Below are 13588 nucleotides of genomic sequence, written 5' to 3' on the forward strand. Positions count from 1 at the left end.
CTCATCTCTACTATTCTTGGGTGTTAGTCTCCCATTCTGTTACTTTATATTGGTGTGGATTTTTTTTTAGTGGAAAAAATATCAGCATCCTTAGTCATGCTGGTTAGAATGATCTAGCTGAAGCAAAACTGAAGATGTATAAAAACCGTGGGACACGGCTAGAGAGGTGTCTTTGAGTGAGAGAATAGGAGCCAGTGAAGTCCTACGAGGGTTAAGACACGTGCACTGCCTGTGGTTCCTTTCCTTTGGCTAGAGGGAGGACACCTCTCACAGGAAGGCCTCCAGCCTGCATCCTGTGGGAAGAACGGGGAGAGGAGGGAACCCCCACCCCCACCTCTGTCCTTTTTTTAAGAGCCTTCCACTTACAACACCAGCATGACCAGGTGCCTGAGTCTGAGGCACTGTGACCTGACCCCTGTGAGCTGGTGGTTAAACACAGCTATTATTAAGTATTAAGTCATATAATTGTACAGTGCAATGACCTACTTAAAGAAGGCAGCAGATTTTCAAGAATCGTCGCTTCCCGATGCTGGACTCAGCGCTGCTCCCACGCTTGTGGTTCTTTCTGTCTGTTGAGGCTGGGTGGAGAAAGAACCACACAACCCAAGGCCATGCTTGGCCTGATGTCAAGTTCAGTGGCAATTGCAGGGAAGTTTAAAACTGTTTGCGGTGGGGGTATTTACCCCAGAGAAATCACAGTCAGTAGAAGCCATGGCCTTCTTTTGGGGGGAGGGAGAGGGGCTTTCAGTAATTTTAGTTAATATGGTCATTCCATTTGATAAACTTGAGATGTCTCAGGCTTGTTCTAATAAAACTGACTTACAAAACAGAAAAGAAGGAAAATTGCAGATATATTTGATAGCTGTGCAGAATAAATCTTCTCTTTTTGCTTTTTTTTTAAAAAAAAACACCTTGGTTTACAAAATTGTTCATAATACAGTTCTTACAGGTATTCAATGTTCCAACATCAATCCCACCTCCAGTGTGACCTTGCCTTCATTGTTGCAGTTTCCCACCGACCCAACCTGTCCCTCATAGCAGGCAAAAAAATAATTTATTTTATACTGCTTCTTCCAGCTAAATGGTTAATGGAATTTTCCAAAAATGCTTCAGTAAAAAGAAAATTTGTGAAAATTGTTCTATCTCACCATGGGGTCATTAAGTCCTTGCCTGAGGGTTTACTAAGTTGTTTTTTGCTAGTTGGGTCTTTCCTTTCACTGTTTTTGTTTATTCAGCTTAGTTGGCTTCTGTGTTCCTTTCCCATCTAGTTTGGCCGCTCCTACTGGAGTGTCAGTATTGGAGGTGTCTGTAGAAGCAGGCTGATGAATTTACTTGGTGGGGTGGCAGCCGCTGTGATCCCGTGGTGGGTGTGACTTCTGGAAGTACAAGGTGGCAGGAATCAGGCCTTTATCATTTTTTAAATTTTTTTTGGTGGGGGGATCTGGTATTGAACCCAGGATCTCACACAGCAAAGAAAGTGCAATATGATTGAACTATACCTCCTGCCCTTCTTTTTGTTTCTTTATTCTATTTATTTTATTGAATCACGGAGATACAGTTACAAAATTGCTCATGATTGGGTTTCAGTCATACAATGTTCCATCACCTGTCCTTCATCTGTGTACATTTCCCACCACCAATATTCCCAGGTGCCCTCTGGCTCCCCTTCCGCCAGCTTGCACTATGGCAGGCCCTATACTTCTCTCTCTCTCTCTCTCTCTCTCTCTCTTCCTCCTTCCTTTTGGGAATTCTGGTTTGCAATCTAGGTGCTGAAAGGTTAGCACTCAGCTCTTGTCTAGAATGATCATTTCCTCATTTCCAGCTGTCTTTGTCATAGTGGTCCCTTCTCTATCCAAACTGCCCTCTCCCCACGTGGCATGCTTCCAACCGTGGATCATTCCTCCTGGCCCTTGCCAGAGGCACTTTTTATTTATTTGCCAGCCCACCACGTATATGGTAGTAAGTGGACAGACTGACCTTCAACTACATGTGGGAGGTTCATCCTTAGACACAGAGGAAAAGGCACTTGGACATTTGGCAGAGAAACAGATATTACCTTTTTACAAAGTGATAAAGGAAATAGGAACTGACAGGGGAAATGCCAGAGGTTTGGGGTGAGAGGAATGTGGGGGAATAATGGATTAAGAGAAATGTAGCATTTTTTGCCTGACACCATTAAAATGTCCCTTGAGGTTAGTGGTTATGAATTGAATACTATAGTTGTGGCTACCAGCTGTGATTCTCATTGTAAATACATTAGTCCTGTCTCACACTTCTTGTTACCAATTGGTAATAAATCACCAAGTCACTTTGTTAGGGAAGCTCACCACAGAAAAGGCTGTCTTTCCTGTAAGCACAATCGTAAACCACGTTTGGCGTTTTCTGGAAACGATCTCCCTGTTGTACTTCCCACCTGGGAGTTCCACCCAGTGCTACCTCATAGTGGCTAGTAAAATCCAATCGGCCAACTCAAGGTAAAAATGAAATGCACTGACAGAATACTAAATTAAAAAAATATTTAAAAAAATTGAATCATAGTGAGATACAGTTACAAAGTTGCCCATGATTGGGTTTCAGTCATATAATGTTCCAACACCCCTCCCTTCACCAGGGTACATTTCCCACCAACAATATCCCCAGTTTCCATCCTGCCTGACGGCTTCCCTGCCAACCCTCACCTGTCTCTACGCAGGCACTTTCTTCATTCTCTGTCTGTCTGTCTCTTTTCTTTTGGGCATTATGGTCTAAAATATAGATACTATAATAACGTATATTCCTTTACCTACTTTCATCACTTAATTCTTGTCCAGAGTGATATACTGAATTTTTATTTATTTATTTATTTATTTAATTAATTTATTTATTTATCTTTTGCTTTTTGGGCCACACCTGGCAATGCACAGGGGTTACTCCTGGCTCTGCACTCAGGAATCACCCCTGGCAGTGCTCAGGGGACCATATAGGATGCTGGGAATCGAACCCGGATCAGCCGTCAGTGCAAGGCAAACACTGCTGTACTATTGCTCCAGCTCTATACTGAATTTTTAAAAGCATGTTCTTTTAAAACCGAATAAAGATAATGAAATTGTAAAATAACATTGAGAAATGGAAAGAGTCCTGTTAGCTCTCTTACAGAGTTATCTATTGGTATTGAGGGGACGACACAACTATGTCTCAGGGATTGGGTGAGGCAGTCAGTAATTAGAGAACTGCTTTAGCCATCGGTAAAATTTTTTCAGAACGGTCTGACTATATATAATAAACAGATGTACCTTGGAATTTAATAAAAGTATACGTATAGAAGCCACCACCCCAGAAACTGTCTTTATACATCCCGACTAAAACCACGGCCCACTGCCTGAAACCTGACATACTTATTTTGGGTGACATCCCACGGACCTTATGGGACCGTATGGGGTGCCGGGCTAGATTCCTACCCACTGTACTACCTCTCCAGCCCTAGCGACCTGTAACTTGCACACACTATTGGATTCAGTTTCCTCCTTGCTGTACCGGATCTTAAATCCTCCTGCTCCCTTGCCCTACAGGATAGTGGGGTCTGTGCTCCATCACTGGTGAGCCTGGAGCCATTCACTGTGCTTGGCACATAGTAACTGTTCAGTAAAATTGTGGAGACTGCCCTGAACAAATGCATTCACACTCATAATTCTCTTAAAAGATGTACAGTCAATGATCGCAATATTTGTGGCATATAAAAAATTGTATGATTGGAGTCATTTGTGAGAGATTTAAAAAACCAATAAGAGACCAACACCCAAGGACCACGTTTGGATTAGTCCATGTTTGGAAGCCTACCTCAACTGCTGGGGAGAAGGCAGCTGGGACAGAGAAGGGACAACCATGACCAAAACAGTTGGAAATGGATCATTCTGGGTAAGAACTGAATGTTGAAAGCAGGTAAAGGAACAAACTTGATAACCTCTCAGTCCCCTTATTGCAAACCATAAAGCCCCCAAGGGGAGGGGGAGAAAGAGAGAGGGAAGGGGGTGGAGGGAGGGAGAGAAAGAGACACAGAGAGACAGAGAGACTGAGAGACAGAGACAGAGAGACTGAGAGAGACTGAGAGACAGACAGAAATAGACACAGAGAGAGACAGAGAGATAGAGAGAGACAGTTTGGGTTGGGGAGGGAGGGAGAGAGGGGTCTGCCATAGAGACAGGCTGGGAGAAGGGTGACAGGAGGGAAAGTAGGGACATTGGTGGTGGGAATTGTGCGCTCCGGAAGAAACGCGTGTTGGAACATTGTATAACTGAAACCTAATTATGAACCACTTTGTAACTATGTATCTCACGGTGATTCAAAAAAAATACAGTTGGGTGAACAAAACTCTAGTTCTCTCCCCCCACCAGCCCTCATCAGTTTCCCTCGTGTTTGAGGAGCCCAGGGACTGCAGAAGCCCCGAGTCTTCGTCCGCCCTCCCCCCCCCCCCCCCCCCCCGTCCCCCAAAGCTGGGCACCTTCGTGCTGGGACCCCGTCTGAGAGGTGACCGGGGAGTGGGGTGGGGGGGAAGGGGAAGGAGCAGGCGCTGGCTTGGTCCCCGCGGACTCAGCCACGACCCGTCCACCAGGAAGGCCGCAAATTTAGGGCTCGGGTCCCTTTCCTCGGCGTTGCCAGAAGCGCTTAGGGGCTCAACACCCCACGGGGCCCCGAGGTGCCTGCAAAGCGCACATGGAAGGGCCGCAGCGGGCAGAGACAAGGGGGGGGGGGCGGGGAAGGGGATAGAGCTCCCGCCTGCGGGCAGAGACCCCGGGGAGCAGGGGACAGAGCTCGGGCCAGCAGGCAGAGCCCCCGGGGGCAGAGGACAGAGGTCCGGCCAGCGGCCAGAGACCCCGGGGAGCAGGGGACAGAGGTCGGGCCAGCGGGCAGAGACCCCGGGGGGACGGGGACAGAGGTCCGGCCAGCAGGCAGAGACCCCGGGGGGACGGGACAGAACTCCCAACTGCGGACAGAGTCCCCGGGGGGACGGGGCAGAGTTGCGGCCAGCGGGCAGAGACCGCGGGAGCGAGGGGACACGGCTCCCGCCGGCGGGCAGAGGCCGCGGGGAGGGACACGGCCGCCCCGACGGGCGCGGGGGGCGGGGCGGGGCGTGTGTGTTCTCGGGCGGACAATAAAGTTTCGGGAGTTTGAAGAGGAAGGAGCACCCCCCCCCCGCCACACCCAGGGCCGCCGGCGCCGCGCGCGGGATGGGGGTGACGGTGGAGGTGCGCCAGGTGTACAAGTACCCCTTCGAGCAGGTGGTCGCCAGCTTCCTCCGGAAGGTACCGCCGCCCCCGCGGGGTCGGGCCGCGCTTCCTGCCGGGCCGGGGTTGGGGGGGGCCGCGAGCCCGGGACGCTGCAGCCCCGCGCGGAGGGTGGGGCGGCCGGAGCCCCGCGGGCAGCCGGCTGGTCCCCAGCTCGCGGGGAACCGCTGCGGGACGCGGGGACAGGGACTGGCGGGGGGGGGTGTAGGAGGGGGGTGTCTCCGTCTCCCCGCCCCCCGCTGGGTCCTGGGAGCGCGGGGACAGGAAACGGGGAGGGCGGGACGCCTGCCACGCGCGCGGTTCGGTTCCCTGCCGGGAGGGATGAACCCCCTTTTGGGCCCCAAGTTTCCTCCTTAGGACTGTGCCCAGCGTAAGGGACAAGGGCACAATGGGACCTTCCTTTTCTTTCTTTCTTTCTTTCTTTCTTTCTTTCTTTCTTTCTTTCTTTCTTTCTTTCTTTCTTTCTTTCTTTCTTTCTTTCTTTCTTTCTTTCTCTTTCCTTCCTTCAATCAAAAACATCTTTTATTTATTATTATGGTTTTTGCTTTTTGGGTCACACCCGGCCATGCACAGGGGTTTCTCCGGCCTATGCACTCAGGAATTAGTCCTGACGGTGCTCGGGGGACCATATGGGATACTGGGAATCGAACCCGGAATCCCCGGTTCCCGGGTTTCCCCATATCTTTTATTCAGTCGCGTACAAGCAAATGCCCCACCCGCTGTGCTATCGCTCCACCCCCATATCTTTTATTTTTTTAAACTTTTATTTTTAAATTGAATCACTGTGGGATAGAGCATTACAGAGCCGTTCCTGATTGGATTTCAGTCCTACAGCATTGGAGTGCGACCGTTCTTGGAAAGCACCCCGCTTTGTGGGTGGGGTCTCGGGACTCTAGTCTGCCTCTGCTCTTTAACTTCCCTCTCTAGGGGTCCAGCTCAGGGGTGGGCTCGCGGAGCCTTCTGTTTCTTCCTCTACAACATAAGAATGTGCTGAAATAGCCTTTAGGTTCCGCCCTCCCGTTCTTTTTCCTTCTTTCCTTCTTCCTCTGTGCTCAGGGGTTACTCCGGTGGTGTTCAGGCGTCCGTATCTGGTGATGGGGATGTAAGGGGTGGCTGCATGTAAGGCAAGTGCCTTAGCCACTGATGTATCTATTTGGAGGGGTGCTCCGTTTCATTGATGTCCCTCTCTAGAGCATTGTTTAGCACCTACTACATACTCAGTCATAATCTAACAAGATGAATAAGAATGAGTGAATGGTCTCTAGATCTGGGCCAGACTTCCCCATAGAGAAACAGCCAACATCCCAGTTTTGAGTTAGCACTGCTATTTCGATACACGGATTTTCTCTTTTTTTCTTCTTTTTATTTTCACCAAACCTGGTGGTGCTTAGGGTTTTTTGTTTTTGTTTTTTGGCTCTGCTCTTAGAAATTACTCCTCGCAGACTCTGGGGACCTTACGGGGTGCTGCCGATCAAAACCAGTTGGCTGTATTGAAGGCAACTGCCCTACCTATAATGGCATTTCTTGGGCCCCCAACACATGGATTTTTCCTTTAGTACATCTTTTTTTTTTTTCTTGGGTCACACCCGGCGATGCACAGGGGTTACTCCTGGTTCTGCACTCAGGAATTACTCCTGGCGGTGCTCAGGGGACCATATGGGATGCTGGGATCCGAACCCGGGTCAGCCTCGTGCAAGGCAAACGCCCTACCCGCTGTGCTATCACTCCAGCCCCCTCCTTTAGTACATCTTTCTGGATTGTCCTCATTAGAAAGGGTCTCTTGCTGCTCTGAAATGGAGCTCACTTTGTCCAGACCCCAACGATCATTTTAAAAGTTACTTTGATGGTTCTCTATTAATTTGTAAACACTTCCTCAAAGCAGGATTCCCGCAGAAACTTGTAGCCCAAACATGCCAGGCTTGGATCTGAGAGTGCTGGGTGCTCGGCAGTTTCTGGCTTACATTACTATCTCGTGTGTGTGTGCTGGATATTTAACCACATCTGAGCTACGTTTTGGCCCTGGGTTAAATGCCAGGTGATTCGACATCGTGAGTGTGTGTGTACCAGGTTCTCTGCTAGGTACAAGGCCCAAGAAAAAGATCCTTTTCTCACAGCCCTGATGGCCTGTAGGGGGTGAGGCTCATGTTAATTAATAATCTACCTGTGAGCAAACAATTCCAGTAGGTGATGCGTATTCAGACATGCAGAGTTTATGGGCCTGCTGAGGCTCCTGAGTTGTCTCTTCAGTCAGAGCCTTTCTGGAAACAGTGACATTTGTGGAACCATGCTGCCTTTTCGAAATAAGCACTCATAGTTATCTTTAGTCCTCGCACAGCCTCATGATGTAGTAAGATGGACTTAATGTGCTTCACTGGCCAAAGAAATGGAAGAGCACGCAGAGATGCTCAGGGCTACTCCTGGCGGTGCTCAGGGATGCCAGGGATTGAACTTGGGTCAGCTGTGTGCCAAGGCCAACACCCTACTCTCGGTACTAACGCTCTAGCCTCTCGGAGACTTTAAGTTCGAGGTACTTTTTTAGGTTACCACCGGCAGCAGGTGAGAGAGCCAGGATTTCCGGACTTCAGCATCCAAAGTCCACAGTCCTGGTGACCAGCGGGCTCTCTCGCTAGTAATTGGCTGTTGACTCATTGAGAGAAGGAACTGCTTACTGAGCAACTTTGCTGTGCTCCTGATGTTTCCTCCCAGGCTAACCCTGCCCCATGAGTCTGCTACAGCCGGAAAGAGAGGATCACTGGAATGAGTGGCAGGCCGAGAAGTGTTTTAGTTCTTCATTGCTCAACCAGCCCCCGGGATTGCATGGCTGCCCTGAGCGAGAGCCTTAATTCTCTTTCTTCTATGAGTTGACGGGGTTTAGCTGGTGCATTCTGCACTGTTTCATGTGTTTTAGCCGAGGTCCTCTGCGTCGCTGGATTCAGTTTGGACGTGGCATCACTGCTTGGCGTCGTGCCTAGAGCATAGTTAGGAACAGACTGAGAAGGGCATTTTGGGAGGTGGATTAGGGAGTGAGGATAACACTGGCCGATGACAGGTCTGGTGATGAAATGGAGTTAAGGCCATGGAAGAGTCTAGAAGGTTATATACAGAGCTGTCTCGCAGAATCTCTGTGAGAAGCTATAGGCCTGTTTTTGTTTGGTCTTGTTTTTGGGGGCCATACCTGTAAATAACTATGCACACCTAAAGGGTGTGTGCTCGAGGACTCTCCGGGCGGCTCTGTCTCACCGCCCGCGTTTGGTGCTCTGGAACCGCTGTGTATGGGCTGGATCGGGAGAGCTGTTGGCCACAGACAGGCGAAGGAAGAACGAGGACCAAGCTGTTTGCCGATTAGTTACCGTTTATTCAATCTTTTGTCTCTCTCATCTCACACTCTCTTCCTTCCTAGCTCCTCATTCCTCCACCCCTGCTCTCTGGATTCTGCTCCTTCTTCACTTGTCTGTCCCCCTACTTGTCTCTCTCCACCCTGCCCTCTAGGCTACACACAGTCTGGTAGCAAAATCAACATAAGAAAGCCCTTAAAGGAAGCACCACCTAGGGGCATTATAAAGCCCTTCCTGAGGGCCCTCAGGCAAAATACCTCTTAAAGTGTTTTTCTCCTTTCCTCAGTCCCAAAACTCATCAACATCCTAATACTAATTATTTTTGTATGGACACAGTAGGATACATTGAGGCTTGTAGGGCAGCTCTCTTGGGAACATCTTGCCACAGACTCAGACTACAGCACTCAGGCCAGATTAATCCTTCCTAACCCTAGCAGGGTCCGAATCTAGTTATTACTTTTTGGATCGTGACAGCATTTGTCCATGACCGAGCTCTTAACTTATAGTTAAGCATTAGGCACTTTGGCCAGGCCCATCTCAATGCCAGGGTAGCACGTATCTCACTGCTTGCCCTGGGTCCGTCCCGTCCCTCGTCGGGACCCTGCTTTTGGGGGTGCTAGGAAGTAAGGGCAGCTGAGGCTTAGGTCTAGAGAACAGATGCCCAGGAGGAAAATATCATGTAGAGTCAAATGACCCCCAGGTTACAAAGCATAGCGTTTGCTACAGTCTTCCTGTGACCATACAAAAGGACATGGCTCTGAATAAACTATGCAAAGGACTCAAGGAGAAGAGCAAAACAATATTTACAAGTCAACAGAACACTAAGATGGAAGCTATAAATAAACACAGAGGAAAGTTCCCAATAGACTACCTGAGGCTATGTTATCCTACAGATACCCATTTATGCTCAGGGCTTACTCCTGGCTCTGCACTCAGGGGTGACTCCTAGCTGGCTCAGGGGACCATGTGGGGTGGTGTGGATTCAATCCAGCTCGGCCGTGTGCAAGGCAAGCACCCCACCTGCTGTACTACCGCTCCAGCCCCTGACATGCCTATTTCTTTTTTTTTTTTTTTAATTTTATTTATTTCTTTTTTTGCATTTTGTGTCACACCAGGCAATGCACAGGGGCTACTCCTGGCTCTGCACTCAGGAATTACCCCTGGCAGTGCTCAGGAGACCATATGGGATGCTGGGAATTGAACCCGGGCTGGCCGCGTGCAAGGCAAACGCCCTACCCGCTGTGCTATTGCCCCAGACCCTGACATGCCTATTTCCAAGAAGCCCATAAACCCACACGCTGGGAGAATTTTCACCTTATGAGAGAATGGGTGGATTTGGATTCCAGTCATTGTGATTTCATTGTGATTTCACGTGCCTTTGGGAGCCGTTTTCACTGGCCTGTACTGTGCCCTTGTGCCAGTTACCAAAGGCATCACTGGGCTGGAGTATAGCGGGCAGAACACTTGCCTTCACATCGGCTGACCCGAGTTCTAACCCTAGCTTTCCATATGGTCCCGTCAGGAGTGATCCCTGAGAGCAGAGCCGGGAGTGAGGCCTGAACACAGCTGGGTGTGACAAAGACAAAACAGAACGTAGAAAAGGCGTCATCTAGGGCTTCGTGAGCTTGCAGTGAACAGGGCTAGTAGAGTTGAGCTATGTAAGCAAAGTTGGAAAAGGTCCATGACCTGCTTTGGGAGGCCTTGTGCAGTGCACGGGGTAAGCAGCTGTAGAAGACGGTCCTCCTGCTTTCGTTTGTCACCTGTGCCATGAAAATACCAGGTGCCCTGCCTCCCTCCCAAGAGTGTTATGAGGATCGCGTCCTTCCCTCCCTTCCTTCCTTCCTTCCTTCCTTCCTTCCTTCCTTCCTTCCTTCCTTCCTTCCTTCCTTCCTTCCTTCCTTCCTTCCTTCCTTCCTTCCTTCCTTCCTTCCTTCCTTCCTTCTTTCCTTCCTTCCTTCCTTCCTTCCTTCCTTCCTTCCTTCCTTCCTTCCTTCCTTCCCTCCCTCCCTCCCTCCCTCCCTCCCTCCCTCCTTTCCTTGTTTCTGGTCGCACCTGGGGGTGCATAGAATTTACTCCTGGCTCTGGATCACTCCTGCCAGTGCCCAGGAGACAATACGTGGTGCCAGGGATCGAACGTGGGTTGGCCACATGCAAGGCAAGTGTCCTACCTGCTGTTCCATCGCTTTGGCCCAACACATGCTTTTTAAAATAAATGTTGACAGACTGAGAATTCTGGGCAAAATACACTTTGATTTTTCTTTTCGTCTTTGTGTATTCCTCCCCTCCCCACTCTCAAAGGAAAACAGAAGGGATAATGAGATGTATAAGAAACATTTAATCTGTTTTGAAACTCCACTCAGCACTGAGAATGTTCTGTTTTAAATTGTTTACTGATCTGTGGCTTTTGGTATGTTAGGGCCTGCCTTCCAAGTTATGATATGCGACTATTTTTAGAATAGGAGGAATGTTTGCTCTCCTTACACCTGCCTGTTGGATTCCACTGGCAAAAGATTAGCGGCATGCTTTCCAACTGCAGCGGCTCCTTGGAAACAAACAACCCAACACTCTTTGGTCATGGGACACAGTGCTCCCTTCCTTCCTTCCTTCCTTCCTTCCTTCCTTCCTTCCTTCCTTCCTTCCTTCCTTCCTTCCTTCCTTCCTTCCTTCCTTCCTTCCTTCCTTCCTTCCTTCCTTCCTTCCTTCTTTCTCTCTCTTTTTCTCTCTCTTTCTCTCTCCTTCTCTTTCTCTCCTTCTCTCCTTCTCTTTCTTTCTTCCTCCTTCCCTTCCCTTCCCTCCCCTCCCCTCCCCTCCCCTCCCCTCCCCTCCCCTCCCCTCCCCTCCCCTTCCCTCCCTTCCCTTCCCTTCCCTAAATCACAGTGACAGTGTTTTTCATTGAGCTCTTCATGCAGGAACTCTGAAACCTTAAATGGTTTATTCATCAGATGCTAAGCCGTAGTTCCCATGAACTGTGGTGTCAAGGCACTTGACAGTGTATTTTGGTGTCTCTTTTTTGTATGGCTCTTAGCTTTCTAGTTCTCATCACAGAGGCAGCACAAAGTTGCATAGATGAAAGCAGAACAGTCTACAAGGGCCTGTTGAGTGCTTCTCTCTCTCTCTCTCTCTCTCTCTCTCTCTCTCTCTCTCTCTCTCCCCTTCCCATTCAGTATTGCTCTGATGATGTGGGTGTAGATGCACACACACCTGTCTCTGCTATTAAAATTTTTCTTTTGCTTTTGCGCTGACATGTGGGTGTTGGTGCTCAGGAGCTACTCTGCTTACTGCCAGTTGGGTATTGGAGCCTCTGGCATGTAAAGCACACGCACAGCTGAGCTCTCTGAGGTCTGAGCCCACTGGAATCCCTCCCCCCTCCCCCTCTTACTTTTGGCATGGTGCGGATGCTTGCATATTTCCAGCTGTAGGGCTTGCTTTGCCGAGCGTGGCACCGCAGGTTCTGGCACTGACACACTTAGTCTTTTTTAAAAGGAGGGCCGCAACCAGTGATGCTCAGGGGTTACTCCTGGCTTCACACTCAGGAAGTACTCCTGGCTGAGCTCAGGGACCATGTGGCATGCGAGGGACTGAATGCAGGCTGAGTGCAAGGCAAGGGCCCCACCTGCTGTGCTATCATTCTGGCCCCATTTTGCAGTCTTTTTGTTTGTTTGTTTTATTTTTGGGGTCAGACCCGGCTATGCACAGGGGTTACTCCTGGCTTTGCACTCAGGAATTACTCGTGGCGGTGCTTGGGGGACCCTATAGGATGCTGGGAATTGAACCCTGGTCGGCCGCATGCAAGGCAAATGCCCTCCCTGCTGTGCTCTCACTCCAGCCCCCAGTATGCAGCTCTTTATTAGCTGTGGTGCTGGCGGGGGTCATAGGTCTTTGTTGAGGCTCTCGGTTAGATTGTGGTGCTGGCCAGAGCTTGCCATGGCGCTCACACAGTGCTCTCCATGGCTGGAACATCTTGGTCATGGTGCATGCACATCTTTGAAGTTGTGGGGCTTGCTGGGGGTCCTACGATCATTGCACTTCCGTGTCTGCTCACACATAGCTGGCTGCGGTCTAGCTGGAACTGGCTGGTGGCAGAGCATCGCGGCCAGGCTCAAAGAGCAGGGCAGCCAGGATTGGGCCCCATGCCCGTGGGGCACTGGGGATTTGAACTTGAGACCATCTCCTGCCAGGCAGGTGCTCTGCGCCAGTGTCCTGAAACCTTTCACGCCTGCAGAAGAGGAGAACTGTTTTGCAGGACGGCTGATGACCAAGATAGACACAGAATCCAATGTAGGTCGTGTTTTTTTTTTTTTTATTATGACCAATTTTTGTTTGTTTATTTGTTTTTGGGCCACAACTGGCTGTGCCCAGGGCTTACTCCCAGCTCTGCACTCGGGGATCACTCCTGGTGGACTCGGGGACCATATGGGTGCCGGGAATAGAATCGGGTCAGCCTTGTATAAGGCAAGCACCTACCTGCCGTTAGATACTCCGGCCCTAAATCCAATGTCTTAAAATTACACTTTACAGCTGCGTGACGTCTGCTGTGCCTTGGAGTTGTGTTGTGATTGGGAGTTGGGAGCAGTTCTTTGTGGCCTTCGTGGCCGGGTGCCAGCCTGCAGATGCCCGGTTGAAGAACAAGGCTCTCAGCCACCGTGCCGTTCCTTTCGACCCTAACCAGCTTCTCTTTTCTGAGTTGGACTCAAAGATAACTTCTTAAGCCTCTCTTGTTTGTTTTTAAATGAGACCGGAAAGGTTATATTTTTCCTTGCTATAGGGTTGTTCAGGTTGATTTTCTCTTTTTTTTCTTCTTTTCTTTCTTTTTCTCTTTTCATATCTTTTTGTTCTTGGCCATACCAGGGGTGTTCATGTCTTACTCCTGGCTTTGTCCTCGGGGTCCATATGTAGTGCCAGGGGTCGAACTGGGTTGACCCATGCCAGGCAAAAATCCCTTAATCCCCTTCTATCTATACTTCTTGGTTTTGCCTTAGCCCCTCAGATGCC

At 49.7% G+C, this 13588-nt stretch overlaps 1 protein-coding gene across 1 annotated transcript in view; it reads left to right on the top strand.

Annotated features, from left to right (window-relative positions):
• Positions 1 to 5167: 5167 nt before the first annotated feature.
• The window catches only part of PRELID2 (PRELI domain containing 2), a 75520-nt gene continuing 67099 nt past the window's right edge, over positions 5168 to 13588 (top strand). The window contains exon 1 of the mRNA XM_055142217.1: positions 5168 to 5279. Coding sequence (XP_054998192.1) covers positions 5205 to 5279 — 75 coding nt within the window. The 5' untranslated portion in view covers positions 5168 to 5204. The remainder of the gene's footprint in view (positions 5280 to 13588) is intronic.

This window comes from Sorex araneus, chromosome 6 (assembly GCF_027595985.1).
Source record: "Sorex araneus isolate mSorAra2 chromosome 6, mSorAra2.pri, whole genome shotgun sequence".
Classification (NCBI taxonomy): domain Eukaryota; kingdom Metazoa; phylum Chordata; class Mammalia; order Eulipotyphla; family Soricidae; genus Sorex; species Sorex araneus.